This window comes from Spermophilus citellus, assembly GCF_964194105.1.
Source record: "Spermophilus citellus genome assembly, chromosome: X".
NCBI classification, from domain to species: Eukaryota; Metazoa; Chordata; class Mammalia; order Rodentia; family Sciuridae; genus Spermophilus; species Spermophilus citellus.
The window spans coordinates 11,166,097-11,193,031 of record NC_138190.1 but is presented as its reverse complement, the minus strand read 5'-3'; the positions used below and the strand labels follow the sequence as shown (position 1 = coordinate 11,193,031).

Below are 26,935 nucleotides of genomic sequence, written 5' to 3'. Positions count from 1 at the left end.
GAGCTTAGTAACTCACACATGCGAGGCAAGTGCTCTACCACTGAGCTACAACTCCAGACCCCTGGCTTTACTTTTATTTAAAATAATTAGTAAAATAACATACAATTTTCAAAGATAAGTTCTATTTTGATCTAGTTTCTTTTCTATTCATTAATCATTTCAAACATTTTTATTCCTAACTTATAGTGTAGGCCAGGCAGGGAATTGATTTTTTTTAATTAGAATAAATGACCATCTTTACTTATTTATTTATTTTTTAATATTTTTTTAGTTGTAGTTGGACACAATACCTTTGTTTTATTTATTTGTTTGTTTGTTTTTTATGTGTTGCTGAGGATCGAACCCAGTGCCTCTCAAGTGTTAGGCATATGCTGTACTGCTGAGCCCCAGCCCCAGCCTTAGCCCCAGCCCTGTAGAATAGGTGACCATCCTTAGCCAAAGATATGTATAAAAAGGCATCAGTAATATGTTTGTTAAAGATAAAATGATAACTATGACTTCTATCTGCATCTTCTGGAAGATGTCAGTCATAAGTACCAGTAAGTCTCTGGTAAAGGTGACTCACTTATGCATGAGTAAACCAGAATCAACTGGTAATGCCATGTTCCTAAGTTCAAAATGCCTTGGGAGCTATTGAGCTACCATTTCAAATTCATGACTTTTAAAACATAAAAGATAATACAAAAACATTTCCTTTATAGTTTTGCCAGAAAACAATTTGAATCTAAATCTAAGTAAGCCTCTAGTGATCATGACAGCCATGTTTGAACCAGTTTTCAGGAAATGTGGGAATAGAGGAACCTGTTAAATGATGCTTTGAGGATAAAATCAGCAAATTCTAAATTGGAAAATTCTGTAAAAATGATGATCCCACTATTTTCAATAAATGCATGTCATAGAAAAACTGGGAGAATAGTTACAGACTGAGATATGTTAGACTTATCAACCCAATTCAACATGTGAACCCCATTGGAGTTTTCATTCAAACCAAATAACTATTGAAAGATATTTTTGAGACTATTGAAAAAAATCAAACATAGATGTAGTATTGGTGCTATCAAGGAATTATTTTAGTGTATTGAGTGAGATAATGATATTGTAACTGTGTTATATAAGAGGCCTTGTTTATTAAAGACATGTAAAAATGTGCAATTAAAAATAAATTGTATTAAAAATTAAAAATAGAATGTAGAAATACATTGCAAGGACTTTTCTGTTATGGAATATTCATAACATATTAAAGAATCAAAAGAAATCTTTTTTAACAAGTCCTTGTTTTGTGCCAAGCAGATAATGACATCTACATTATTTCATTTATATTCCGGACAACCCCAACAGGTATGCATTATTAGCCTCATCCTGTGATGGGAAATTGAAGCTCAGAGTTGAGGAGGTGGTAGAGTCGACATTTAATTTGAGATCAATGCTTTTCAGGTTACCACAGCTCTTTCAGAAGAAAGTTTGGGTAAATCTTTTCTAGACACAGAGAAACAGACCAGACACATCTCAAACATATGCAGAACATACTAAATGTTCCCTGAATCTCTAATGATCCTATAGAGCATGGACCACATCTATTTCCTCTTCTGCCTTAGACTGTTCTGCCCAGAGCTCCCAATACAGGGAGTCAGGAGTCTCTGCTGGGTTGTTTCTGTTTAAGAGTGATGTCTGTTTGAACTGGAGGAAGTGGATACCCAACCAGCTAATGAATTGCCTGGCCATCTACTAAAGAGTTCCTCTTACTGATAAGTATTTAACTCCCTCCCCTCCCCCCAAAAAAGAGGTAGAATGTAGTTAGTCAATGTTTGATGCTGAAAAGATTTTGATGTCAAGGAAGTTTTCATGGCAGCCATGTTTGAACCACATGGAAGATGAATAAACAGAGTAGATGGATTGGAAGAAAGATAAGCAATGATGCAGACATAAGAGGGAGGCTTATTATGTCAAAATGAACCCCACTGTTATATGTAACTATAATGCACTAATTACCAGATTTATTTCCAGGATCTTTCCATATATATCATCCCCCAACGTCTTGTCCCCTGAAAGAATGATTTGTCAACTTTCTGCTTCACTAAAAAGATACATAAGTTCTTAAATGTCCATCACTTGCCTACCTCCCTGTTTTCCTCATGCTCAATTCCAGAGACTCCATTCATCTGAGTCAAATCCTCCCAAATTTCAGCTTAAGTAACATCTTGATGAAGCTTTCGTTGACCAATATAAGCCTCAAACATCCCTATTCTTTCTCTCAATCTGTCTGAGTTTTATGAGAGGATTTTCAACTCTTCGCATTTTATACTTACAATAAACTATAAACTATCTTGAATTCAACTGTTAGCTTTCTCTGGGTATATCTTTTCTACTTCCTCCTAACTTTTCTGAGGTCAGAAGCTTCTGTCTGCTTCTCTTCCTTTCTTTATGTAGTGTTAAAAATGCCCCAAGCTCTTTGTTCTGCATACCATTTATTTTAAAGTAGGGTCTCAGCAAATAGTTGCTAATTAATTGATCATGAACACAAGACTTGCAGATGTTTCTCTTGTTTCCAACTTGTCACAAATGAGAGAGAGAGATAAGATTTACTTTTACATATTTAGTAAGAATCATTCTTCCAAAGACTGACACATTCACTCCTCTGATAATATGGGATGCAAGACAATTTTTCCCACTTCTGAAAACATCTGTGCATCATTTTTCTTATGCAAACATTTGAAAGGTCAAACAAGGTTCTACATAACAAGATTAATGTGTCAAAGAGATTCCTGGCAAGAAGAAGTAGCTGGCTGCTACACTCAGGGTTGGAAACCTTTGCCCACAGAAAAGTATGTCTTTTATTTCAATGTGGGCAGTCTGTTTATTTTTTAAGGATCCAGCATTTCAGCCCTTATTTGTCTATAATTATCTACTGAAGTGTGTCGGAATTGTTAAACAAAAATATTTTAAAACTTCCATTACAATTCAAATGTACACTACGTGGGGAAGACAGAGGTGAAGAAAAAAACAAAATGAACAGAATGGTCTCTAGGGTAACTGACACACTGTCTGCATTCAAATTAGAATCCTACCTAAAAAGATTTGACAAAACTATTAAACACTGGCCTTATTTTCTCCTGAGAATAACATGAAGTATTTCTCTGAAAAATTATTAACTGGCTTGTAAAAAGACTACAACACACAGCAGTGGAATCTTATCTCCCTTTGAGCTATGGCTCTGCAAATGGAGAACTTCCTGACTCTTAGTGCACATCCAACAGTTATCTTTAAGTATGTAACCGATTACAGTCATCCTGTCCCGTTTCCTCTAAACTAAATCGCTCTAATGCTCTTTTCTACCTCTTCTTAATATAGCCTACTTTTCTCTGGGATATGGACTTGGGATTCAGAGCAGAATCCTGGGAAGATGGAAAGAACAGAGGAGGAAAAAAAAGAAAAGTAAAAACAATGAAATTGGAGAAAGAGGCAGAGGAAAGGAGAAGATGGGAGACAAAGGGAGAGGACAGAAGCGGTGGGGTGGAGAAGAAAGAACCATCTGGCAATGCTCCTCTAGTTTGGAAGCACGGTTTCTCAGCTGACATATTTGTCTGGACCTTGTCAATGTACTTTGCTACCCAAGAGCAAGCTAGAGGAAGGGTAGCGGGTGGTTGCAGAGGAGTGGGGCACTTGAGAAAGTACACAACTCCTTTTCACTAAGAACTCTTTAAGATCCTTAGCAGGATCTAGCTAAGAAAGTAATAACCATTTTGGTGAAGGATGAACTTGCCATGCAAAAAATGTGCTTCCCAAGCTTGGGAGGCAGGGCAGAGTAGACGTCAGCAGCACAAGGATACAGACCCTGAAAGCCAGTAGAGTTGACTTGATTCTAGCCCCTTGTTTCCCTGGAAATGATATCATGAACAAGGACAAGCATGTATCCATGTTAAACTTGAAAAACTTGTGAGCAGGGAGTTGAGTTCAATCTCTCTCTCCTATTGCAAAAGTCTCAACGCCACTTGCATTAGGCCAGAATAAAATATTCTTTGCCATAAAAAAAAAAAGATGAGCAAAATGATCCAAGCAGCTACCTAGTCTCAGATCCAGGGCAAAGGCACCCCTTGCTGCATTCCTATAGTTCTAATTGCACTAATTGGACATACCACTCAGTAAAAAGAAAGTGGGCATGCACCTACATTCTGAATGTGTTGATGTATAAATTGTATACATGTATTACTGTACTAATATATCATGCACAGTAAAACAGGCACCCTACATTTTTTACTTACTAAAAGAAAACAGAAGTCTTTGAAAAAATGGTTGATCCTATATCTGGAGTAGGAAATGTACAAGATGAACCTCAAACACTTTATTGTGCCAGTCAGAAAGGAAGTGCTGAATATAATGGATTCATGGCAAAGAACTTAGAAGGCATATTGAAAGATCTTCCTTGAAAAATTTAGGACAAGCTTAGCAGTAAACTAACAACAGTGGCAATGGATAACTCAATGTATTTAAAATAATACACAAATCAATCCAGGAGCAGTGACACATGCCTATATTCCCAGCTACTCAGGAGGCTGAGGTAGGAGAATGACAAGTTCAAGGCCAGCCTCAAAAACTCATCAAGACTCTCAGCAACTTAGCAAGGGTGAAGCTTAGGGCCTTGCTAAGTTGCTGAGGCTGGCTTTGAACTCACAATCCTCCTGTTTCAGCCTCTCAAGCTGCTAGTATTACAGGCATGGTCTCAATGTTATTTTTTTATATATTTTTATTACTTATTGATGGGCCTTTATTTATTTATATGTGGTGCTGAGACTCGAACCCAGTGCCTCGCACATGCTAGGCAAGTGCTCTACCACTGAGCCACAACCCCAGCACTCAACGTCATTTTTTAAAGAAAATATAGAGGAGTTAACTATTCTACCTTGAAGGAGATTAAAGAGATAAAACAAATGAAATGCACAAGCGTTGATTTGACTTTTTATTTTTATTTATTTATTTATTTTTAATATTCATTTTTTAATTTTAGGTGGACACAATATCTTTTTTGAGAGAGAGAGAGAGAGAGAGAGAGAGAGAGAGAGAGAGAGAATTTTAATATTTATTTTTTAGTTTTCAGCGGACACAACATCTTTGTTGGTATGTGGTGCTGAGGATCGAACCCGGGCCGCACGCATGCCAGGCGAGCGCACTACCGCTTGAGCCACATCCCCAGCCCGACTTTTGAAGAACCAATAAAAGATGTTTTGGCACAACAGAGAAAATTTGATTATGGTTACATATTAGGTGGTATTTAAAGAATTATTGTTAATTTCATTCAGTGTGATAATGACATTGAGTTTTTATTTTCCCTCAGGTAATATATACTATTATACTTAAGGGTGAAACTTTAGATGTTTGCCCCTTACTTTCCAAAGCTCAGCAAAACAAAACACAACGAATATATAAATACACATACACACACCCACACACACACATATCACACACACACACAGAACATACACTTAGAACAAAATCTAAGAAATGACAATTGTTGAATGTGAGTGGATATTGTAAAATGCAGAATTTTTAAAAAATGAACTGTGTAAAATGCAAACTTTGAAATAATAGTGTGCATTTTATTAAAATGATGTGATTGAATGTGTCATACCTGATTGGTGCCCATGCCAGGAACAGAGGATGTGTCTTCTCTGTTATATTCATAATGTTCTCTTGGACTTTCAATTTTAATATCAGCTAAAATTTGTGGGATTTTGTTTGGATTTGTTTTGTTTCAGCAGGAATATTTTGTAGCCATTTATCAATTTGGGGATGTTAGTTTAATTAAAACTAGATTATGCACCAACATATATCAGTTGGCAAGGCCTTGCTATGAGCTGAAAGAGCAGGAAGGAGTTAAGAATGTCATCATTATTGAGTCTCCTATGAGGTGAGACACCCATTGTGCTGCCTGTGCACCAGGTGTTAAGACATCCTCTGATATAGAGTCAGTGATCCTCTGACATAGAGTCAAGTTGGACCCTATGTATTGCTAATGGTTAATTCATCCTTACATTTAAATAAAAAGCAATATAAATAGAAATCTTGACACTTTCTTCCCTTCTCTGATTTATAGGTCACACCTCTCTAGAAGCATGTGAGTCCCACTTGTCTGTTGTCCCAGAGGACTCTTTCTGGAAAATGTAGCCAAAGTTTCAGGAGTTTTTCTAGAGTTCTGTAGCAGAGACCCTTCTGTCTCCGGAGGAAGTGAGTTTTAAACTCAGGCCAGGGAAGTACATCATGATCCATGTTCCATGATTACATGGAATCATACTTTTTCTTTCAAGAGATCAAAAGACAGATGCTGTATCCAGGCAGGACCATCTCTGACTAAAATTCTCAAGTTATCTATCAGGGAGGATATCATGTCCTGTACCTGTAGATGCCCACTAACTCCCTGAGAGGAGGCCCTGCTTTGGGGAGGAGAGAAGATATCAGTTATTCATTCTATAGTATGGTTTGAGGTCAATGCCATCACCTTCATGTATGTATATAAAGTCCTACCTCCAAGTGTGGTAGGAAAGCTCTGTTTCCCAATAATAGACTTCTCTTTCTTCTGTAATCCAGCTGCTTGGGAGGCTGTGACAGAAGGATCACAAGTTCAAAGCCAGCCTCAGCAATAGCGAGGTGCTAAGCAACTCAGTGAGACCCTGTCTCTAAATAAAATTCAAAATAGGACTGGGGATGTAGCTTAGTGGTCAAGTGCCCCTGAATTCAATTTCTGGTACCAAAAAAAAAAGAAAATAAAAGATATCTCTTTCTCTTTCCCTTTCTTTCTTTACCTACCTTCCTTCCTTCCTCCTCCTCCTCCTCCTCCTCCCCCTCCTCCTCCTCCTTCTTCTTCTTCTTCTTCTCTCTCTCTCTCTCTCTCTCTCTCTCTCTCTCTCTCTCTCTCTCTCTCTCTCTTCTCTCTCTCTCTCTCTCTCTTCCCACCTGTCTCTTTCTTTCTTCCCCCAACAAGTAGAAGGGACATTTGTAGGGGCAAGGGCTGCAGGCAACCAGATTTCTACATATTTACTTTCTTCCAAGTCTCACTTAGTAAATACTGTGTGCAAATTTCTTACACAGGTTACACAGGAATAAAACTATTTAGTACCTGAGTTTCAATTAGACTGATTCTACTAACAATAGTGACCACCACTGCTGTCATAGCTAAAACATATGGGAGACTTAACATGAATCAGGTACTGGGCTGTGAGCTTTGTTTAAATTACCACTTTTATCTTCACAACAATCCTATGTGGCTTGTACTAATGTTATTGCTTTTTTACAGATATGGAAATTGAGGCTAAGTGACTTATACAAGGCCATCCGTGCTAAGTATTGGAAACAGAGTTTGAGCCCATGCAGGATGACCTCTAGGCCTATCACCAGGTCATACAGCTTTCTACCACCATGGTCTTGTGATTGACTATGCAATCCATGATTTCTGATATTGGAAATAAGGAGGAAAAAATAAGAAAATTATCAGAAGATCTATCCTCCACCTGCTAGAGCCATGGTGAAAGCAGTGTATTCCTAAGCAGATATAAAATTCCTGTTCTTCCTTGAGTCTTATACTGAATGTTTATTTATATATATATATATATATATATATATATATATATATAATAAAATAATATATTATCATATGATAATATGATATATAATTAACATATATTAATTAATATATAATTATATAATGATATATTATATATAATTATATATCATTAATATATTATATATTATTATATATAATGATATAATAACAACAGTAATATATAATATATATATATATTGCTGTTCCCTGTGGTCTGAGGCCTAGAGTGAAGCCAAGAGTGAGGTATCTTGGCTCTTTCATATGTCCAGAGGCCTCAGAACCAAAAGGAGCCAAAGAGCCATCTGAGTGGGACATTGGAGGGGAGATAAACAATGGCATCAGAGAAGGACTAGAAGCCAGCGGCTGGAAAGAGGCTAGAGAAAGAGCCACTGACACTGGGAAGGTTTCAGGAGTGAGGATACTGACTCTGGGATATGAGGGATATAGAAGCTTAGGGATAAAATGGAAAAGGAGGTGCAATCAATTGTGGGCCATCTTATGGCACTTTCACAAAGTATTGGACAGCTATTGACCCTTGGGCCAAAAATGAGTTTTAGCAGGATGATCTGATTTCAAAGTTCAATGCTAATCCTGTGAGGGAGGCTGTCAGAAGGAGTATAAACAGGATGAAACATTACACTTGCCAGTGGGTATGTTTAAAATGACAAAGGAAAAGCAGTTAACCCAAGTTAAATTTCAGTAGGTGTGCAAAGATCTTGGCACACGTTGTCATTGGAAGGCCATTCCTCAAAAATATTATGGAAGGAAGAATATATATTTATATCGTGTTAGACTTTTTCAGCAGTTTATGAGCCAAAAAGTTTAAAGAACTTTTATAGATCCCATTTGCAAATTATAGTTAGGCACTGTCTGCAATTACTCGACCGTGTAGCATGGAAGATACACAGAGAATAGGGAAAATTACAAAGATGGAGAAGAATCGCTCATGCTCTAGAGTGGAGAGAATAGATTCTAGGTCATAAATTGTTTTCATAAATTGTTATTCACCTCCACACAGAGTCTGAGGCAAGGATTTAGGTCAAGCAAGGGAGGGGATCCTAGGAAGCACAGGGAGGGAGTAAGGAAGTGAGGGAAGAATTGGAAGCCAATAAAAAGGTACCACTGTAGGCAACTAGGGCACACTCTTGCTGAGTCTCCCTTGACATTAATCAGAATCTTCTGGAGAGACAAGGCTGTCAGATAAACCACTCGAGTTAAGTGTGAATTTTAGCTAAATAGCAAATTTCCCACCACCCAGTATTGGAACTTAAACTCAAGCCTCCTACATATTAGGCCTACTTCCTATCACTGAACTACATCCCAACTGGGGATCCCTGCAGAGACCCACACTGAGTACATTTCAGAGCTGTGTCATCAAGGAATGAGGTCATGGTATTTATTCAACTCTCCCCAACCCCTCTTTGAGAATTATCCTGGGTTGTTATTTCTAGGATACTCCAGCATGCCCTAAACCTTACATTGGCCCAGGGATGGACCTTGCAGAGAAACACAGGAAGTCTGGGACTGTAAGTGACCTTCAGGTGCCCTGCGGGATAGGAACTCCATTTGCTATGTAAATTCTGCTGGTCCACTCAGTTTATGAATTATAGAGAGAAAGTAAAATATCTGAAGTGATTTTCAAATGTATTTCTTTTTTTCCAAATATATTTCAAATTTTTTTTTCAAATATATTTCAAGTTCTTGGGAATAAAAACAGAATTTCAAAATTATCTTAATAAAATACATTATCATTTTTTTTCCACAAACAAGAATCATTAAAGCTCAAAAATACCATCATGGCATATGACTCATTGAATTTAATTATAAAAACTTGACAGCACTATATTTAAGTAAACTTCTGTGAGAGGTTTTATAAGTGGGACGATCCAACTTTGTAGCTAACTGGGTCCACTGGCCTCAAGGTTGATCTGGGCAGTGTTGGGGAGGTATCACTGTGTAGTGAAGGATCCCAAAACGGGGAGAGGGAGGGTGAGACTGGATAAAGACTGGGAGCCCTGCATTCTACTTCTACTTTCATAATTAACATTTTTTTTTTTTTTGGTGGAAATATGCTATCTCCATTTGTTTTTATTTTTATTTTTTTATTTAGCAAAAACTTACCCAGCATTTATTTGGGGTCTGGCACAACTCAACACTTACAAGAATCAACTTTTTTTGCTGGGCACAGTGGCACATGCCTGTAATTCCAGTGACTCTGGAGGTTGAGGCAGGCGGATCAGAAGTTTGAGGCTAGCCTCAGCAACTTAGCAAGGCCCTGTCTCAAAATAGAAATTAAAATGATCTGGGGATGTAGCTCAGGGGTAAAACAGTGAGTTCAATCCTCAGTCCCCACCCCCATAAAGTCAATTTTTTAAATCCACATAATAATACCAGAAGATGGGTATTACTATTGTCATCTTATTTAATTTTACAGATGAAGAAACTGAGGCATGGAGAAGTAAATAACTTGCCCAGGGCCACATAGCCAAGAGTGGCAGGGCTGGGGCTTGAATAAAGGCTGCTGGCTCCTGAGTCCAGGCTTTAAACCTTGAGATTTGAATACTTCCATTTGCTTCATCTGCAAAATGGAGTAATGGTACCAATCTTACTTATTGTGATGGAAAGCTAACTGAGATGTTTCAAAATACTTTGGGAAACAGGGAGCACTATTTAAATAAAAGGTTATGGGGGCTGGGATTGTGGCTCAGCGGTAGAGTGCTTGCCTAGCATGCACGGGGCCCTGGGTTTGATCCTCAGCACCACATAAAAATAAATGAATGGAATAAAGGTATTGTATCCAACTACAACTAAAAAAATAAATATTTAAAAAATATACATATTAAAAAATAAATAAAATGTTATGATTGCATTTCCTGGGAAGGATGAATGTCCACTAGAATGTCAACTGGTCAAGATTTTGATAACTACCTCTTAGCTCCCTTCTAAAAATAAATAGTAATCATGGTGATGGTATTAACACTCTTGACTAGGAATTCAAACATTGTATAAAGAAGTCAATGCATATTATTTCATTTCATCATTTGAACAGTCCTGTGATATATCAGAAGTAAATACTCATATTTTAAATATTAGAAAACTGAGGCTTATAAGAGTGATTTACTGAAAGTCACTTAGCTGACAATGAGAAGATACAGAGCTCAAATTGAGACATCTCTTTAAATTCAACACTTTTGAATCCATTTCCACTATGAACAGTGCTCTTATTAGGGTTTAGATGTGAGTGTCCCCCAATAGCTCATGTGTGAGATAATGCAAGAGGGTTCAGAGGTGAAATGATTGGGTTATAAGGGCCTTAACCTAATCAGCTCATTAATCCCCTGATAGGTATTAACTGGGCAGTAACTTTAGGCTGGGAGGGCGTGACTGAGAGGTAGGTCACTGAGAGTGTGCCTTTGGGGTTTATTTTGTCAATGGCAAGGGGAGAGGAGTGTTTCTTTCTTTCTCTCTCTCTCTCTCTCTCTCTCTCTCTCTCTCTCTCTCTCCTTCCTGGTACCATGTCCTGAGCTGTTTTCCTCCACCAAACTCTTCCGCCATGATGTTCTGCCTCATCTTGGGCCCAGAGCAATGGAGCAAGCCATCTATGGACTGAGACCTCTGAAACCATGAGCCCCAAATAAACTTTTCCTCCTTAAAATTGTTCTTGTCAGGTATTTTGGTCACAGCAGCGAAAAAGCTGACTAAAACAGCTTTACTAAATGTGACCCATCCCCAAAACAGTAAGTAAAACAAAACAAGAGAGCAGGCCTAAAATAAAAAGAAAGAAAGGAGGTATTATTTAAAGGGTATAGAGCTTCAGTTTAGGAAGCTGACAAAGTTCTGGAAATGGATGGTGGTGACAGTTACACATTGGTGTAAATGTACTTAATGCTACTGAATTGTGCCCTTAAAAATGGCTAAAATAGTAAATTTTTCATTGTGTTGTATATTTTATCACAATAAAATTAAAGAAAGCAAAGAGTTTGTAACCATGCAAGCTTGGACTATCTTAAGAACCAACTGAAAAAGATGCTATAAGTCAGCAAAGATATCAACAAGGAGGGTGGATGAGCTAATTTGAAGGACTTTTTTCGGTTAAAAAATTGTCATAAAGTACAATGAGCTCACTATAAAAATTCAGACAGTAGAGAAGTCTAAAAACTAAAAAACAACAACAAAAAATACAAGCATAATTCTTACTTGTGATGTTCTGATATATTGCCTTCCAATTTTTCCTCTGCCTTTTGTACAGAATTGGGGGTATACAATTTTTCAGATTTTTCAAATGACCTATAATGTAAGCATTTCCTTGCCTCACACACATGCCCATGACCCCTCTAGCCAGAAGGCAGTGCTCTGCAGATGACAGCTAGCACCTCTGGGTGCCATGTCCTTCTAGGGAACCCTTTCAATTTTTTCATTTAAACAACTGTAGACAGCACACAGGACGTAAGGCATGCTAGAAAGCATTCTTAAAGATCATTGTTTGAGCTGGGCGTGGTGGTGCACACCTGTAATCAAAAGCAGTTTGGGAGGCTGAGACAGGAGGCTCATGAGTTCAAAGCCAGCCTCAGCAACTTAGCAAGGCTCTGAGCAACTCAGTGAGACCCCATCTCTAAATAAAATACAAAAAAGGACTGGGGATGTGGCTCAGTGGGTAAGTGCCCCTGAGTTCAATCCCCCGTACCAAAAAAAAAAAAAAAAATCATTGCTTGACTCTTTTACCATTTCCTAATCATGTGCTATAGAACCTTCATCTCACCATTTAAAAGTAGTGATAGGGATTACAGATGATCCAAAAAGCTAAGATGCATGACAAGACAGTGCCTTCTAACCACAAAGCATTACAGATATAGAATGTTTATTTATAATATCCCCTAGTAAGTTTGTCCTATGTAACTGGACAGGGGCCATGGATTCTTCTAGGTCCACTCCACTTAAACAGGAAAATCTCACTGTTAAATGACCAGAGTATGTGCATATGACACTGTATCAGGGACAGCAAACTAGGACTCACCAATTAAATCTAGTCTTTTGTCTGCTTTTGTGTGACCATGAGCTAGAAATAGTCTTTACATTTTAAAAGGTTGGGAAAAATCCAAAGAATAAAATTTTGTGATATATGAAATTCAAATTTCAATGTCCATAAGCAAAGCTTTAATGGCACACTGACATATTCATTTATTTATGCATTTCTATGGCTGCTTTCATGCCACAAAGGCAGAATTAAGTGGTCACAATAGAGACCCGCCGTATGGCCCACAAAGCTTAAAATATTTAGCATCTGGCCCTTTTCAGAAAAGTCTGCCTAGCTCAGGCCTATGTGCTCTGAATGTCTGAATGTGCATAATTTTGTCCCCTGTCTATGTCAAAGCTGTTTATTCCTTTTTTAAATGGAGGTAAACCCACCCATCTCACCCAGTGCTGCCTGTTAAACTTATTAATTTGTGATAATGAAGACAGTAGGCCACTGACCCCTGACGTTGGTCTTCCAATACTAAGCACTCATTGCTCAGCATGCTTACTCAATTTATCAGCACATTTAAGTACTAATTTGGCATTTCAGGCTCTGCTTGGCACTATGAATATGAAAGTCCTTAGCCTCTGAGGATTTAAATCCAATTGGGAAAGGAAGGTACACTCAAGAAAAGCACTTAATGAAGGATACAATGACATTTGCATATTCCTTGTGAAGTCTCTTAGAAGAGATGATGCTAGATCAGCATATATAAAGTGCTATTATCACAGTATTATAGACAAATGAGCACATGTTTAATTACAAACCCGTTTTCCATGTAACTACAGAAGATAAAATGTGTTAGTCATCAAGTACCATTTCTTTAACTTAAAGAAAAAGAAATTGGAGCCCAGGGAAGTCCCACAGCTAGTTAGCTGAGAACAAGACCTAGAGCATAGATCTCTGGATCTTTGAGCCAGTAGCAATTTTCGTATTTGACCATCACACTTTAGATTCTTAAGTCTTTTTATTTTTGTATTTTATTTTATTTATTTTTGTTACTGGGGATTGAACTCAGGGGCACTTAACCACTCAACCACATCCCCAGTCCTTTTTATTTTTTATTTTGAGACAGGGTTCTGCTAAGTCACTGAGGCTGGCTGGACTTGAACTTTCAATCCTCCCGCCTCAGCCTCCTGAGCTGCTGGGATTACAGAGTGCCACCACGTGAGGCTTGAGTCTTTTTAAAGCATAAGTAACAATAGTTAGAAGTAGATATTGATAATACTTGTCTTCATCATATAATTAGTTCCCATATTCCCTAATCATCATTTTAACCTTTAATTTCACCTCTGTTGAAAATCTAAAAAAGAAATAATGCCAAATTCTGATTTTTCTACCCTTCTGCAATGTTTTCAACCATTTAAAGTAAGAGGAGACAAAAGATAATAATGAGATTCTTAAAAATCTATTCTGAGCTGGGTGCAGTAGCTCCTGCCTGTAATTCTGGCAACTCAGGAGGCTGAGGCAGGCAGGATCCCAAGTTTGAGGCCACCCTCAGCAACTAAGCAAGACACTCAGTAATTTAGAGAGACTCTGTCTCAAAATAAAAAGTAAAGTGGAGTGGGGATGTATCCCCTAGGCAAAACACCCCTAGCATCAATTCCCAGTACCAAATAAAATAAAATAAAATTCTGTTCTGATCACTTTATGTTTGGAACGTTGGGGATTAAATCCAAGATCTCATGCAAGATAGTAGGTACTTTACCGCTGAGCTATATCCCCAGCCCCCATTTATTTATTTTCCCACATGTTCTCTAGGGGAGACTACTGTAATATCTTTGTTTAATAATTTTCTACTGTCTTAAAGTTGTGTTAAAGAACTTCTCATAACAGAGGTCTGACCCTGGTATGACATTGCCTAACTCAATTTAAAAAAAAAAAAAAGAAACATTGAAAAGCTTAAAATTGATCAGCAGTTCTTCCATTTACTTGTAGACAGCATAAGGAAATAAATGAGTCACTGAGACACATTATTGTCACAGTAAGTCCTTCTTAATAAATTTCTTTATGTGCACAAATTTGCATTTTTCCTCTACTTCTTTCCTGTATAACTTTTAGTTATTGCCATTGGCCAATTGGCCTGAGTACAATACAAGAAAAAAAGAAGGAAGGAAGGAAGGAAATAAGGGAGGAAGGAAGGGAATGAAGAAAAGAAGTTTAAAGAAACGTACCTTAGAACATTCTGTCTCTTTCCTTTCCATTGAATGTTCACTGTTATCCCTCATTGTATAACTGAATGTCAGTTCTAGCTCCTGCTTACTGGGGCTAAGAGTCCTGGACTAGTTTGAAGATCGCAGAGGCTTTGATGTACCTACATGCTTGGCAGTGTCCGCTGCTACAGGCATCAGCTGAAATTTCTCACTTACACATTTTGAAGTTAGCCAGAGCTCACTTCTCTGACTCTAAATTGCTAAGATCATCTGAAGCTCTGAATGCTGATCCCACAGGCCTGAGTAGGTACTTCCAAACTCTTCTTCAAAAGAACTAAGATGTGTGGAGTTTTCAATGGCAGCAGACCAGGTCTTAAGACAGGTGGTATGGGATTATCCCCTCCTGATAATGGTGACCTAGCTCGTTGCTGACCAAGTCTTCTGTATCGAAAAGTTAGAAAAAAATCTCTTTGAAAACATCAGTGAAACACCAAGGCAAACACAAGGCTATGGCTACACAAGAAGCCAAAATTCTGGAGAGAAAGGAAGCTTGGAGATGAAACTATTATTCAGCATCATTTTCCCTTGAAGGCATTTACAGATTTCAAGCAACAGTAGAGAAACTAAGAGATGAACAGAATTTCTAGAAACTTTAGAGAGGGACAATAAGTAGAATCCAGGGACCACCAAGTAGAGGATCCTAGGTTAACACTCCAGGTTTTAATTAAGATGCTGAAAGATGTAAACCTTATTAGTAGAGGAGAACCAACCAATCCTCACAAAGACCAAAGCCCAGCTGCCAATCTACTCAGTCTTTTTTTAAATATTTTTTTTAGTGTTGATAGACCTTTATTTATTCCTTTATTTATATGTGGTGCTGAGGATTGAACCCAGTGCCTCACACATGCTAGGCAAGCGCTCCACCACTGAGCCACAATCCCAGTCCCCTACTCAGTATTTGTGTCAAATATCCTGCCACCTTCTAGCTGCAAGAGCAAAAACTCATCTTTCCCAAAGATAATATCATCTAGAGCATCAAATCATCTACAATTCTTCATATGAAAAATTAAACTGTCAAACAAAAACTGCCTGGCATACCAGGCAACAAAACAAAGTGGCCAAAAAAACAAAGGGAAAAAGATATAATAGAAACAGATTTATAGAGATTCTACATGTTAGAGTTTACCAGAGAGGGATTTTAAAATATATTGAGATGAATTGGAGAAATTAGACTACAAGACAGAACCATATGTAAATTCTAGAATTACAATCACAATAACTGAAAATAAGAATTAAATAGAAACTTCAGAAGCAGACTAGACATAGTTAAAGAGAGAATTAGTGAACTGAAAATGGTAAGACTGAAGTACAGTGAGAAAAAAGGATTAAAAATACAAAAAAAGGAAGTAGGAGATGCATGTGACATAGCAATATGATGTAATTAAATTGTGTTTTAAATTATTTTCAATGACAGAGGTCTTACACTAATATGAAATTACCTGCCTTAATAAAATAAAAAAAGAATCAAAAGGGGTAAAAAGATTTAAGTTAACCTGTAGTTATTCTATTTATATGTGGATAGCATAAAGAAGGAGACAATGGAATTGGAGCAATATTTGAAGAACTTTCCAAAACTGACTAAAAATCTTCAGGACACAGATTAAAGAAATACTATGAACTCCAAGCAGGAATAATACAAAGAAAACCAACCCTATGTGCATCGTAGTAATACTACTGGAAACCAAAAATGAAAGAGAAAAAATTTAAATCAGTTCCAAGGTGGGAGGGGGATTAATACTATTAAAGGAGCAACAATAAAACTGACATCTGACTTCACAGAGGAAATCAAAAGCCAATGAATGACAACTTCAAAATGCTGAAAGATAAGAATGCCCTCTTAGAATTCTATGCCCAGTGTAAATATCCTCCAAAGGCATATGAAGGAAAAAGGTTTTCAGGAAAACAATAACTGAGAAAATGTATCACTTTGAAACTTAACACTAAATGAAATACAGAACGGATTCTTTGAGTAGCTGTAACATGATCTCAGATGAAGCCACAGAGATGCAGGAAGGAGCAGAGAACAATGGTAAAGGTAAATAAATGAATGCACCTAAATCCAAATTTAAATCTAAAGGTAAACATGTGAGTAAATGTAAAGTAGATACAAAGAGTCAAAATAACGTCGTGTGGGTCTTAAAATACAAAAAGAATTAAAATATAGAACAAATAAAACAAAAAGTAGGAGAGAATTTTAAGTGTCTTATTAACTTTGTACTGTCTACAAGATTCTTTGTACTGTGTAGAAGATTCTAGTAAATTAAGTATACATATTGTAAAGTCTAGGGTAGTAACTAAAAGAATATTAAGAAAAGCTTGATAATTAACAAAGGCATAGGTAGAAAGGGAGGAAAAAGATTATAAAAAGGGTGACACCAATAAAATCAAATAATAAGATGGTAGATTTAAATTTAAATATACAGGTAGAATTGAATTTATCAATGTCCGTATTTATAGGGCAGAAACCTGGAGCCAAATTACAAATAGCAAATATATTTGTATAAATTCACTCGTATTATGCATAACCACAAAATACCAGCATTGATAAAGATAACAAAAAGCTCATAATGTGAAGACAGCCATACCAAGTAGGTTAATAAGTGTCATCAATTAAATGAGTACTTAAGATTACTCAAGGCACAAGAAAACTTGAAATGCTCTAAATTTTTACGGCCCATGTAAGAAAGAAACAGGATAGTAATTGCTATGGCTTGAGTGTTGAAAACTCATGTTGAAATTTTATTTTCACTGTCACCATACAGTGTTAAGAGGTGGGACCTTTAACAGGTAATTAGGTTATGAGGGCTCTGTGCTTGTGAGCAGATTAATGCCAGGAGCAGATTAGTTATATGAGAGCGCATTGTTATAATGCCAAGTTCAGTCCCCATTTCCTCTGTGTCTTGCTCAAGTTCACTTGCCCTTCTGCCATATTATGACACAGCATGAAGGCCCTCGCAGGATGCTAGCACCATGCTCTTGGTCTTCCCAGGCTCCAGAACCATGAACTAAATAAACTTGTATTGTTTATAATTTACCCAGTCTGTGTATTCTGTTATAGCAGCAGAAAAAAAGACTAAGACAATGGTTTTCTAAAATTTGATAATAATCCTAAACATTTATATAACATTACCAATAATAAGGCATGAAGTTGAAAGCAAATCTTCCAACCTTTCATTAATAAAAAGACTATTTTAGTTTTAAAAAATGCAAGGCAACGACATACTCTTCTAATTTCTCTATAGAAGTGAATATTACTGGGGCTAGGAGTGTAGCTCAGTTGTAGAGTGCGTGCCTAGTTAGCATGCATGGGGCCTGGGGAGCAATCCTCAACACACAAATACACAAAAGGAAGAGGAAGGAAGGAAAGAAGAAAGGCTATGGATGTGGCTCAGTAGTAGAGTGCTTGCCTAGCAAGGTCTCGGGTTCCATACCTAGCATAGTAGGAGAGCAAGAGGCGGGTAGGGAGCGAGAGTGGGGAGGCTGGGAGAGGGAGAATGAGAGGGAAGAAAGGATATTACAAAATCACGATACATTTAAAGAGAGACAAATGATGACTGACCCAAAATATTTAAGAAAACAAGTAGGACAGTTACTTAATAGGTATTATGTTGTTCTGGATTTTGTGATGTTTGTATTTAAATTAATAATGTATTATGATTCCTAAATCTGATGTATGCTTTCTAAATGATTTAAAACATTCTTATATATTTATATATAGTAATGGGGATTGAACCCAGGGGCACACTACCACTGAGCCACATCCCAGCCCTTCTTATTTTATTTTATTTTTATTTTGAGACAGGATCTCACTAAGTTGCCCAGTCTGACCTCAAACTTGCGATCCTCCTGCTTCAGCCTCTGGAGTTGCTGGGACTATGGTCATGCGCCACCATACCAGGTTAAACTTTCATTTCTTTTTTTGACATTTCATTCAAAATTTTACTTGTGTTTTCTTAAAAAGCACCCCCAGTTTTCATAAAACCTAGATTAGCTCTTGTCATCTGTGGTCAGAAGCATTATTCTAAGGCTGTACTCTGTTAACCATCAAAGAAAATGAACAATATGAGTTACAGTACACCAGGTTCACCTAGTAGATCTACCAGTATTCATTCATTTCTTTATTCCTTTTTTCCTGCATCCATCCATTTATCTATTCAACAAAGATCTATTGAGCACCCACTATAGGTTAGGAACTATTCTAGTGTCAGAGAATAAGTTCTTGAATGAGATAGTCTCCTATTTTTGGGAGCTTATATTCCAGTGGTAGAACATATAAAGTATAATTCTGGATACTTACCTAAGAGAATGAAGATATACACCCATATGAAAACTGTACATGAATGCTTATGCTGGATTTATTAATAATCACAAGAAACTGAAAATAACCCTAGTGTCCATCAACTGGGGAACAGGCAAACTGCTATATCCATGCAAAGGAATACTACTAAGCAAAAAACAATGTGGATTAATTATATATGCAACATGAGTTGAATGATACTGCATGCTATCATTCCTGTAAAATTCTAAAAAAAAGATGAGTGGCCAAGAGTAGGGGGTAGAAAAAGGGGATAAATTATAGAAAGACATATGAGAATTGGGGGGGGGGTGAGGGAAAGATTCTCTGTCTTGATTTGGTTGTGGTGGTGATGCAATTGAATAAGTTTGTTAAAATTCATAGAAATGGACATTTTAGAATTCACTGTGTATAAATTACACTCCAAAAAATATGAAAAAAGAAAGAAACAAAAGAAACTGGAGGATGGACTAATGTTGGTCATTCTGTTAGACTGAGTGGCCAAGGAAGACTTCTTACAGGAGGTGACTGATATTTAAGTGAACCTCTTCAAAGTCCCTTTGAATGACTGGGAGGTTAAAAAAAAAAAGTGGAGTGAAGGATTTCTTTAAAATTTTTTGTTCTGAAAAACATGTGTTTTAATTAAGGCAGAATTTATGCAACCTCACACACCAGGAGGATTTATAAGTACAAGAATGCAAATTTGGTCTATTTTTAAAGGATGTTATTGACAGGCACAGTTCAAAAAACCTCACCAGGGAGCCCTTTTCAGGCTACACTGTATGTTTCATGATCAAGTTTGTGCCTTTTTTTTTTTTTTTTGGCCTCCATGCATAATAAGTTTCCAGAAATGATACTTAATTAATCACATAAAAGCCTGACACTTGAAAAGATAATGTGTGAGAGACGAGATCAAAGTTCTTCACTGCCCTTCTCTTCTGTAGCACTCCAGTTGACAGAGCCTTGCTGGGAAAACCCACTTCCACAGCACCTGCCCTCTGATGGCTCTCAGAATCTGCTAGCAGCTGTGGTAGCTCCATTACTAAGGGGAGACTTGAGTTGAATTTCCTTCCAGAGAGTCAACAGAAGCCTCAGAAAAATCAAACTTTAGAGAAGTTATAACCTGGAAGCTCATGTAAACTGCTCCAGCTGAGGAACATTTTGGAAGGATGCTCTATAAGAAATTAAAATACATCTTCTCTTGGAAGAAAAGGGACAATCTCTTTGGAATCAATGAAGCTGGAATTACAGTAAAGGAACCTTTTAAATCATGGGGTGACTCCTTCTGAGGGGATCACCCTGAAGTCCCTTAGGGTTTCAGAACAGCCTGGTTTGGAGTCTGTAGCTCCCATTGTCCAGAGCAGAGAAATTGAAGCAGACTTTGTTTTGATAGCTTCTGAAGAAAAGTTTTGGGTTCCTCTGAAGGAATGAGAAGAGGAATGTTCTAGTTTGTCTTGCCTCTGATTTTGCTGTGAGGGTTAAATTCCTGCCACCTCTTTTGATGTCTGTGTCAAACAAAGGTTTGAACTTTAAGATGACTTCTACTTCTAGCTGGTGGATTTTTACCATTTTGTCACTGCTGAAATATCAATCAAGCCATAGCTAATGGCACTTGTATTTTAAGTAGGGTGAGTCAGGGTATCCCTGAAGACAGACTCCATGGAGCTTCCCTTATGATTAAGGAAGTAGAAAACACACCTTTAAAAGGGACATAGTGGTACCAAGCAGGATAGATTTGATAACTAATGAACAATATAGGTAATAGTATCTTGGGAAAAGGAAAAAAAATCAATGAAAGCGAAAAATAGGAGAACCATGCCTTGACAGATTGATAAGATTTGGGGAGATGGAAAGAGTAGGGCCTAACCCATCAGGGAGGGGAAAAAGAGGTCAGAGACGGGAGAAGTCTGGAGGTGCGTGTGGGAGACAGTAAGAGGAGTTTGGATAGCTCAGTGTCTATTCTGGCAAGTTCTGGGACAAGGGGATAATAGATGGAAGAGGGTCAGCAAAAGAGAATGGAAATATCAGAAAGAAGACCTGGAAAGTGAACCCTTTCTCATGTATTCTTCAGTAAGTCTCAAAACCTCATCAATGGGATGCCCAAATTCCCCAAGTCTGTGGTTGGAGATGGTATTGGGCTCCTTGATTTCTTCCCTCTTCCTGTGTGGGAGTCTTCAATAGAAGGTCTTTAACAGACAAGAGGAGCCTGAGCTACTGGGAGGCATTGATAGTTGAGGAATTCCTCCTGTGCTCTATGAGACAGAGCAGCAAACATAGATCCTGCGAAAGAGATTTGGAACTCAAGGCACAGAGTAAACTCTCTTCTGCCCTGTCCGGTAGAACTTTCTGATGGGGATGTTCTGAATTTGTGCTGTCCAATTGAGTGGCCACTAGCCCGTGTGGCTGCCAACCATTTCACACGTGGCTTGCATGACCATGACACTGAATTCTATAATGAACTATATAAGAAATCTCTGCCCTCAACATTTTTAATAATCTACCTAAAATTTTAAAGCAATGAATATATGAGAGAATTTTTTAAAAGATAAAGTGAAATGCTTCAAAACAGCAAGATAAAACATGTCATAAGATGATTTGTGTCTCAGATAATAAGTGTCATATTTAGGGAAGGGTGAGGAAATTTGGGATAGAATGAGCCAACATAGGGCTTTAAGGAGAAAGCTTAAGCCAAATTCTGAAGGAAGCAAAATGACAGATATAAATCATAAGATTTTGGAATTAGAAGGGATCATAGAAATAATCTAATTCAAATCCATCATTTTATGGCTGATTCAACTAAGGCCAGAGAGTTAAGTGACTTGTTCCCATTTCCTCATCTGGATAGTAGTGGCAGAAAAATGTCTAAAATGCAGATCTGTTGATGCTCATCCAAGCCCATATACCACATAAGATGAGGAGTAGAGTCTTATAGTTAGGAAAGGAGAAAGTTTTCTGAAATGAATCAGTGAAGCCATGTCTCTGAGGACGTTTTCTGTGTGTAAGAGCAGAAAACATAGAGGAGGGGGAAATATTAAAGGGGCTTGCAAACCTGCAATTAATCAGTTATGCAAATCCCAGAATTGCAATTTCTGAAGTCTCCCTTTGACACAGGGACAATGACATAAACTTTTCTAGAAAAATGCTGTTCTCATCCTGACAAAGACTCAAGTTGACCTGGGGAAGGGGAGAACTGGCATTGACTGCCAATCTATAGAGGGCAGGGTTGGATGTTATCACTACAGGTCCTCAGAAACCCTGATTCGGTAGATTTAGGAATTTATAGGGTTTTAAAGTGCCCCTATGATTCTCGTGATCATCTAGTGTGAAGGATATTCTGATTTACCCCTTTACCAATCTATCAAATATAGACTACCACTTTGGAAAACTGACAATGTTTACTAAATGCATGTCTCTAGGATCCAGCATTACACACCCAGACATATACTCTTGTGTCCCCCAAAAGGCATACATAAGAATATCCAGATTATTATAATCCCAAACCAGAAACAACCCTGTATCCATCAGTATTAAAATGGAAAAAAAAGTTGATGTATATTCATCCCATGGAAACCTACACACAATTAAAGAGAACAAGCCACTGTTACATGCACCAATAAGAATAAATACAGAAATAATGATAAGCATAAGAAGCCAGACACAAAGGAATAGTCACTACAGAATTCCATTTATATGAGATTAAAGAATTGGCATAAATAATCTAATGATTAACCAGGAAGGGCCTAAGAGACACTCTAGGGGTCCTGAACTCTTCTATATCTCAATCGGATAGTGGTTATGCAGATATATAGACATGTAAAAATGTATCAAGCTTTCAACTTGTTGAGTTTACTGTGTATATAGATTACACCTTGTGGAAAAGAAAAGATACAGAATTTGCACTGTCAACCTCACAAGGTTGTAATAAGAACCCCACAGCTTGTTGGGCGCAGTGGTGCATGCATGTATCCCAAGACTCAGAAGGCTGAGGCAGAAGGATCACAAGTTCAAGGCCAGTTCCGGCAACTTAGTAAGACCCTGTCTCAAAATCAAAAATTAAAAGGGCTAAGAATATCGCTAAGTGGTTAAGCAGCCTAGGTTCAATCCTTGGTACTAAAAGAATCCCATAGCTTTTTGAAATAGACAAGTAGAGTCTGCTATTCTTTAACAAGTTCAATAATTATTCTTCTCCTTGAAGCCAGTTACATGTACTACGTGTGATCCAGGTGATCCAACAGCTTTCTTAAGTTCAGCAAAACATACAAAGTTGGTTGCATGGGAGCTCACAGTCACTTCTGAGCTTGGAAAGGACACATAGTAACTGTAAACTGACTGAGGACACACTGCAGCTGCCGGCATGTGCTTCCGAAAGAGCTTTCTCATTCTGCTGATGGTGAGCCCAGTCTGCTTTGAAACTCGGGGGAAGAGGTCCCTGCAGCTGCATCTTTGCATTCTGTGCCCCCACTTTCCTCTCTATTTCCCTCCCCCGGAAGACAGTAAACACCATCTGTACCACTGCATTCAGCAACCTGGAAACCAAAATCTCTTTTTCCCATCAAGAAAATTACCCTCATCCTGAAGTGCTCCTGGCCCTGGGTAACCAGCCACACAGTTTCTGCCAGCTACAAAGTTTGCCGGCTCTGAATTTACCCTGAAACCGTCTGTGGCCATTAGTACCTGATGTGCAATTGTGCAGGGTAAGAATAAGGTGAAGGTAAGCGAGAGAGTAGGCGCAAGGCCCTCATTACTGGGCCATTACTTTTTCAGTCTTTGAAAATGTGCTGAGCAGCGTACTTCAGGCAGCTAAGTATAAACACATGTCTACAAACACTGATAACACTATCTTTATTTGTCCATTATTCAACAAAGCTAGCTCACCTGAGGACTGTTTGTTCCTCTACAAAATGAGAATCCAGTGCCACATGTATTAAAATGTGGGACATTTTTTTTTCAGAGTATAAACTTTTAAAGGCAGTTTCCACACCTTTTCTGGTATACTCTCAAGTCCTAGGGTTTCTTTAACATATAACATAAAGTTGATTTTAAGATAAAACTATATAGGCTGATTCATTGTATCAGTTTTTCTGAGTTTGACCATTTAGTTTATGCCGTGTCTGATTTTCAGAAGCCAGGAATGCATAAGACATGTTCAGCAATTTGTGTGAACAACCTGCAGGTATTTCCTGAGTTGTGAATTCAAGCAAGTATTTTTTGTTTTAGCAAGATAGATGTTTGATAAATGTTCAAGAATGAAAATGAATTTTTTCAAGAGGGAAGAAATGTAAATTTTTTATGCAGTATGATCACACAAGCAATACCATCCATGAATATGTCTATTTCCTAGAATAAAACCCTATGCTGGACTCCCTCTTCATCCCTCACCCCTGAAAAACCCCAAGGAGAGTGCATATCAATAAAGATTTTAAAATTAGGAGTCAGCCTTGAATAGATCTTTATCCAGAAGGAAAAAACCAAGAAAACCAATACTGTTCAATTTCATTGAAAAGAGACTTAGAAAAAGCAGCACACAACTCTTCAGTCACAGAAAGCCAAATACAAAATCAGCTGTGAGAAAAGTTAAACTGTCTGAGGAAAATAAATTTCAAAGAAATGAGCCTTATTTTCTCCTCTTCGTTATTTCTGAAAGAATATTTTGACGAAGTACCCTGAGATTTTTCTGTTCTCTGAAGTTTTTCAATTGCTACTAAGAAAACATTCACCTGAGGTTGAAACTATGGGGCGTGATCATCTTTCTCACTGGCCAATTAATTCTGCAGGAAGGGAGAAATTAGGAAAAGGTAATGACTGGTCTCCAGAAAATGCACCTCAATCTTAATGCTCACAAATTTCCCTCCCCCCTCGTTTGTCTCCTGTCTCTCTATTCACTCACTTTTCTTTCTTAAACCAACATGTCAAACTCAAGAAGTAATTCCCAGAGCAAAAACATACCTGGCAGGGAATCTGAGTTTGAATAAAACTTCCTATTGTGCACACAGCTCTGTCTGTCATGACATGGGAGTTGTTTCCTGAAACATCTACCACCCCAGGACAGCATGCAACTTTCAGCCAGTCTGCTTACCTGTCTGCAGACAGTGCCGTGAGTGTGAAGACAGACACCCCGACCGAGGTTAGCTGTATAAAGGGGATCAGCTTGCAGCCAATCCTGCCAAATAGCCATCTGTCAGCCAGGTACCTGCTGGCATCAACAGGAGCACACGTTACCAGGAGGAGCAGGTCTCCCAAAGCCAGACTGGAGATGAACAGGTTCGGCACATTTCTCATGGACTTGACTGTACAGAAGATCTTGATCAGAGTGATGTTGCCAATGAGGCCTATCAGGATGATAACCCCATAAATTGCGGGGATGACATACAGGATCCCCGGGTGGAACCAGTCGTCATTCACAGGGAGATCCATGCTGTTACTGGAGGCATTGCAGTTTGTGAAATTGTCCACTTTCAAGTTCAGAAGTAAACAATTGTTTGGATCCATCTCTAGACTTCTTCTCACCTAAAAGTGCCCTGAAGATGCTGTTTCTTAACTTTTGATGTTGCAGTAAGGTGAAGATGAGGATGAGATCTAGTCTGGCCTCTTTACCTTCTTTAATAAAAATTCCCTAAGTGTGTAGATACTATGGTATTCAAAACTGTCACTATTTTGATGCTGGAACTGCTCTGGCCTTTTCGTAACCAGTGCAGTACACCTCAATCAAACAAGTTAACAACAAAAACTCAGTCCAAAGAAAGGCTTAGCATGAAGCCCACTCTGTCTCAGCTCTATCTATCTCCATCCTAGTCTGAGACTCCCCGGCTACAGTTAATCAAGAACTTTTGGCCTGCTGTTTTCACACTGCATTTCCTGTCTTTCCTGATATATAGAACCTGAAGGTTTAAAGTGGGTAGAAAAAAACTGCACTGGGAAAGTCTCAAATCCTATAGGCAGGATGCTTTGCACGTCACCGGCTTCACCAGCAAACAGCAGCTCTCCTGAGCGGAGGCTCTGAAGAGGAACCCGACCACGTATATACAGAGAATGCCAGCCCCCTACTGGACACTGCGATCACTGCCCAGCCGCCCGCTCTCTCCAAATGAGAACCAACCAGCAAACCGCAGTTCCTACGTGGCTTAACAGATACCTTTGGCTTCTCTTTTAAGCACGCAGAACCTATGGTAGGTGCTTAATGAACGTTGCTGGCACTTTGCAAAAACGTTGGAAATATTTCCCACACTATCTCCATGAACTCAGATGGGATTCGTAGCCCATTTCCCCCCACTTTTCTGATACATTAGAATGGCATGTTAGGGTTGCTCTAAAAGGAGGTCTGTGAATTCAAATCCCAGAGATGCACGGGGCGGCGTCTGGCGTGAGCTGTCCAGCTCAGCCTTCTTGGAGAGGGGACTGCTACTGAGAAACGCACACAGGACTCATACCTTGAACCTCCAAAGACAGACATCTGGGAAGACCAAAAGCACAATGCACACATGCTCTTTCCTGGCGATTTGCCAAGCCCTTCTTGTTCCCTCTACCAGGGCGCCAGCTGTATCCTTAACTCTCAAAGATCAATAGTCTTTTCCAGAAAATTGTGGGGTTTTTTTCCCCCTCATGTGATCTAAAAATTATATGAATTGGCATTTTGATGTAGCTATTTGCATTTTTTTATTGAATGCTTGCTACGTTTTATAGCAAACTTCCTCTTAAGCCCTGAGTGGGAAATAAAGAACTATAAAAGATTTACAGATTCTCCCAAGGAATTGGGGGGGAGGATGGGGTAGTGGAAAGAAATAAGTAAGAGTTAAAAGAATGGTAGGAAAGATTTCATTAAGGAA

The 26,935-nt window shown here is 38.2% G+C and overlaps 1 protein-coding gene across 1 annotated transcript in view; it reads right to left on the bottom strand.

The window, feature by feature from the left end:
- GRPR (gastrin releasing peptide receptor) overlaps window positions 1–25,890 on the bottom strand; it is a 33,056-nt gene extending 7,166 nt beyond the window's left edge. The window contains exon 1 of the mRNA XM_081278347.1: window positions 25,189–25,890. Coding sequence (XP_081134473.1) covers window positions 25,189–25,601 — 413 coding nt within the window. The 5' untranslated portion in view covers window positions 25,602–25,890. The remainder of the gene's footprint in view (window positions 1–25,188) is intronic.
- Between the last annotated feature and the right edge of the window lie 1,045 nt (window positions 25,891–26,935).